The 5226-nt window shown below is 51.7% G+C and overlaps 1 protein-coding gene across 1 annotated transcript in view; it reads left to right on the forward strand.

The window, feature by feature from the left end:
• Window positions 1-5226, forward strand: part of Cx3cl1 (chemokine (C-X3-C motif) ligand 1) — an 11236-nt gene that overhangs the window by 3372 nt on the left and 2638 nt on the right. The window contains exon 2 of the mRNA XM_013027917.1: window positions 2987-3107. Within this exon, the coding sequence (XP_012883371.1) occupies window positions 2987-3107 (121 nt within the window). The remainder of the gene's footprint in view (window positions 1-2986; window positions 3108-5226) is intronic.

The raw sequence follows: 5226 nt of genomic DNA on the forward strand, positions 1-5226 counted from the left end.
GGGTGGATGGATGGGTGGATGGATGGATGGATGGATGGGTGGGTGGATGGGTGGGTGGGTGGGTGGATGGATGGATGGGTGGATGGATGGATGGATGGGTGGATGGATGGATGGATGGATGGATGGGTGGGTGGGTGGATGGATGACTGGTGAATGAGCTTGTGGGAGATGAATGGTAGGAGAAGATGGACAGATGCCAGGTGGGTGACTGGAATGGGTAGGTGGATGGATGAGAATGAGGCAGTGAGAGGAGATAGGTATGCACACAGGGTGAGCAGGAGATTGACAGGAGAGGACAAACGGGTAGGTAGATTGGTGGATGGGATGGAGGGAAGAAGGGAGGAGTAAAGGGAAAAGGGGAGAAAAGGATGAATGAATGATATATGGCCGATGGATGGCTGAAGAATAATGGAGAGAGAGAGAGTGGATGGGTAAATAGATGATGGAGACGTGGTACAGGGATGGATGGTGGAGAGATGGTGGATGAATGGATGAGTGGATAGGGTGAAGGGAGGGAGGAACAAATGGAAAGAGGGAGGGGTGGATGGAGAAATGGATGGGTGGATGGAGAAGCAAATGGTAGAGAGATGATGGATGGATGGATGGAAGATGGAGAGATAGTAGACGGATGGATGATGGAGATATGGCAGGTAGCTAGATGGATGAGCAGCTAGGTGCATGGATGGATGGGTAAATGGGTCAGAGTATAAAGGAGAGATGAATGGACTGAGACATGGCTTTATTTTATGAACATTTATTGAGTCCATACTTTGTGCTTGATGCTAGAAAAAACTGACACCGAGACAGACGAGGTCCCTGCTGTTCTTCGGATGCTCATTTGAGAGCAGATGACTGGCTGGCTGGAGGCCTCATCTCCCTTTATAGAAAAACAAACCTTGGCCCCAGGAAGGGAAAGGCCTTCCTGAGTTTGTACAAAGCCTCCCTAGTAGTACCAAGCCCTGAGCTCAGCCAAGAGCACTGGGGTAGAAGATGGGGGGCTCAGGGCCCCAAGTGCCTTTGTGGCTGGCTCTTTACAGCCCTGCAGGTGGGCAGTGGCCTTCCAACTCTGGGGGCCTCCTCTCACCCACTACACAGCCTCCCTTCTCCTGTGTTTCAGGTTGCTCAGGGCTATTTGTCCTGGGGCTTCCCCCAGAGAGACCCTTGCCAAACCAGCAGTGGTGGCCACCCACCTGGCTCCATCCCCAGGACCCAGGAAGGCTGCAGCTGGGCCATTCTGAGAACCCAGAGGATCTGTGACTTCATATCAGGCTCCTCAGAAACAACCTTCCTTCTCTCCCGGGAATGACAGTTATAGGCCCTTGAGGACCCAGCCCAGACCTATAGCCCTAAAAACCCTTCCCACAAGATGAGGCGGGCAGTGACAACAGGGAATTATGGGGAGAGGAGGTGGCAGATTCCTGGGAGCGAGAAAGATTGGGGGTAGGGATTGGCTCTTTGCCTAGTTTTATTGTTTTGTGGGTATTTAGCTATTTGATGGTACTGGATTTTGAACTCAGGGTTTTTACTCAGGCAGAGGCTGTATCACTTGAGCCACACCCCCAGCCTTGTTTTACTTTAAGCTATTTTTCAGGTAAGGTCTGAGGCTGCTTAAATCTTCCTATGTCTTCCTCACAGGCTTGGATTCTGGATGTTTGCAAACCCTTCTAGAAACCTGACCAAACTCAAGCTCTTTCTCTCTCTCTCTCTTTTTTTTTTGGACCCATCTTCCCTGAGCCTCCAGCGCACACACAGTGTGTACACAGCACACATGCAGTGTGCTGTCGGCCTGCTGGAGGGGTTTGAGTAGCGGGAGAGACAGAAATGGGATAGAAATAGAATGCAAAGTACATCACATGTTTATGTGAAATAATTGGGTCCCTTCACCTTTATCTCTGTTCTATTTTGTCCTGTCCTGTTTCCCATTGGTTCACTTGGTTCTCAGCCATCTGCATGCCCTGCTCATCCCATTCTGCCATTCTTCCTCAAGAATCTCACATTCCTCCTCCGGAGTAGCTAGGATTGTAGGCATGAGCCATTCACTGCTGCCTGGCTTCCCTGGTTATTTTTGAGATAAGATGTCACTTCCTGTCTGGGAAGTGCCTGGATCCTGATCCTCCTATTTTAGACCTCCGGAAGTTGCTGGGAGAAAAAGTCTGATAGACTTTTCTGCCTGGACTGGCTGTCACCATGATCCTCCCATTCTCAGTCTGCCATGTGGCTAGAATAGCACTCGAGAGAACCACTGGTGTCTGGCTTACAAGTACCACTTCTCCATGAGGCATGCATCCGGCAGAAGCCCCGCCCTCACGTGGTGGCTGTACTTAACCTATTTAATGAAGCATATTGCTTGGCTGTGTGTGCACACGTGCACTCGTGCTGGGTTGGGTACATATACGTGCTAGCGTGTTTGTTGGTGTGTGCTCGCATCACATAGGCTGGGCATGGGAAATGTGTTGGGATGGATAAAGGTCTGGGAGCCATGAACATGAAGCTGCCCAAGAAGGAGAGGTATAGTTCACACACGGGAAGGAGAGGTGTAGTTCACACACGGGGCCAAGGCTAAGCCGGTGACTTTACCCAGCTAAAGGCAGAGCAAGGGGGATGGGCAGGGCCATGGAACAGCCTCGTAGGAGAGCCTGTCCCTCACTTGCTAGTTGTATGGCCAACAATCACAACCTCATTTTAAAAAAAATTAGACATGTCCTGTACACCAGATAAAATAAGTTTTATAAATAAGACTCCTCTTCACCAGTCCCTCAGCCTCCATGAGAGTGTATAGAGTAATGGTGTGTCACAGGAGCTAGAGGTCCAGCCCGCTTGGGAGGAGGAGGAGGAGAAGGAGGAGGAGGTGGAGGAGGAAGAGGAGGAGGAGGAGGAGGAGGATTTGTTTAAGGTATGCGGCTCTGTCTTGGGTGGTAATGGTGGGGACAATGGAAACCAAATGCCCCTGGACAACCCTGCTGACCAGAGACCTCTTTGGACACAGGACAGCACCAGGGTGTAACGAAATGCAGCATCATGTGCCACAGGATGACCTCCAAGATCCCAGTGAAATTACTCGGCCGGTACTGGTGGAACCAGGAGTCGTGCGGCAAGCGTGCCATCATGTAGGTACCCCGGCCTCCCCGGCCCCCAGCAGTCTCTTCACCCCTGCTCCCTTGCTCCCGGCCCCCCAGCCACATCACTGACCTCAGTCTCTGTGCCACAGATGGAGGTGATAGATGGCTTCCTAAATGGCCCAGTTTATTGGCCTGGAGCAGCTACTGACAGTGGTAATTCCTACTGGGTTGAGCCCCACCCCCACCCCACTAGATCCCTGAGGGATGGGGAAGCAAAGCATGGGTCTTACAGCACAGGTCCTGGCCCCTGATTACACTGCCTGCCTTCCACAGTTGATTTCCTTCTCCAGAACATGGGGAGCTGGGATTGGCAGGGCCAAGTGGCTGAGATCACCAGTGCCATGTGACAGGCCAGGACACAGAGCCTTAGGAGGCTTTGGGGCCCGATCAAGCTGAGCCATTTTTGTAGCTTGATGCAGGTGGCTCATGCCTATAATCTTAGCTATTCAGGAGGCTCAGATCTGAGGATTGCAGTTCAAAGCCAGCCCCAGGCAGGAAAGTCTATGAGACTCTTAGCTCCAATTAACCACCCCAAAAAAACCAGAAGTGGAACTGTGACTCAAGTGGTAGAAAGCCAGCTTTGAGTAAAACAGCTAAGGGAAAGCACAAGATGCTGAGTTCAAGCCTCAGCACATGCGCACACGCGCGTGCACACACATGTACACACACACGCACACACACACACGTGCACAAATTGCTTAGCCATTTTCTTTTGGCTGCTAGAGAATCCTGATCATCTTGGCCCCTTGTTCCCCTTGAGGTATCTTGGGATCACTGCCCCCATCCCCTAGTCCTGAGATCCTTCACCAGGACTGACTCTGGGCCCTAGAGCAATCTGGGCCAGCCAAGTCTGGCAGCAGGAAGTGGCCTTTGGCCCTTTGCATCTAGCCCAGCATGGTCTCTCCTTACTCATGTAGTTTCTAACAGGTATGGAGCCTGCTCCTGCCTGATTTCTCTGCTCACCCACCAAGGATTGCTTCTACCAGATGCCCCCAAATACTGGCTGTCTTCCAGGTGGAGGGGACCTGGGAGGTGGGGAAGGGGCAACAGGGTTCCCCCCTCCCCCCCAAAGGGATCTGCAGGGCCACCCTGGCTTCCTGGACTTCTCTGGCTTCCTAGTATCCTGGGGCCAGGCACATTCCACCTTGATTTGCCCACCTGTAAAATGGGGCCCAATAGCTACCTCTCAGGCTGTGGCATGGACGGTGGGGCTCATCCAGCTCTCTGGTATAGCGTCAGGGGTGAGCCAGCCAGCCACACATTCAAGATCCCAATGGGGCCACCATATATGGGGCTTTATCTCAGGGCACACACTGGGAGGGGAGGCTTGGGGGTCCAGAGGATGGTTGTAGCCCTGAATCAGGGAGGAGAGCTGGGCACAGGACTTAGTGATATAAACTTCCAGAGTGAGGAGTTCCCACTGCGGAGCCCACCTGTCTATACCTGATGTCAGAGAACATCTGTGTCATCTGCTCCCAATCGGAAACCCCTGGCACAATGGCAACAATAGGGCCATTAATACTGATTATGATTAATTTTGTGCTGGCACTGAGGCCCCAACTCAGGCTAGTGATCTACCACTTGAGCAATAGCTCTACTTCTGGCTTTTGTGTGGGTAAGTGGAGCTAAAAATCTCACAGACTGTCCTGCCCTGGGCTGGCTTTGAACTAGGATCCTCCCAGATAGCTAGCATTACAGGTGTAAGCCACCAGCAACCAGCTTGTATTATTACTATTTTTAACAACACAGAAGTAGGGTGACTGGCAGTCTCTATTTGTCTGGAACTTTCTTGGCTTTCAGCAAGGTCCTAGCCGTGTGCTGGTGGCCCACACCTGTAATCCTAGCTACTCAGGAGGCTGAGGGTCTTGGTTCAAAGCCAGTCTGGGCAGGGAAGTTCACGAGACTTGTCCATGAGACAAGTGGCTCAAAGTGGTAGAGCTCTTGCCTTGAGCTGAAGAGCTGAGGGACAGTGCCTAGGTGTTGAGTTCAAGCTCCATGACCAGTGAAAAGAAGAAGAAGAAGAAGAAGGAGAAGAAGGAGAAGAAGAAGAAGAAGAAGAAGAAGAAGAAGAAGAAGAAGAAGAAGAAGAAGAAGAAGAAGAAGAAGA

The sequence above is a fragment of the Dipodomys ordii genome, unplaced genomic scaffold (assembly GCF_000151885.1).
Source record: "Dipodomys ordii isolate 6190 unplaced genomic scaffold, Dord_2.0 Scaffold106, whole genome shotgun sequence".
Lineage (NCBI taxonomy): Eukaryota > Metazoa > Chordata > Mammalia > Rodentia > Heteromyidae > Dipodomys > Dipodomys ordii.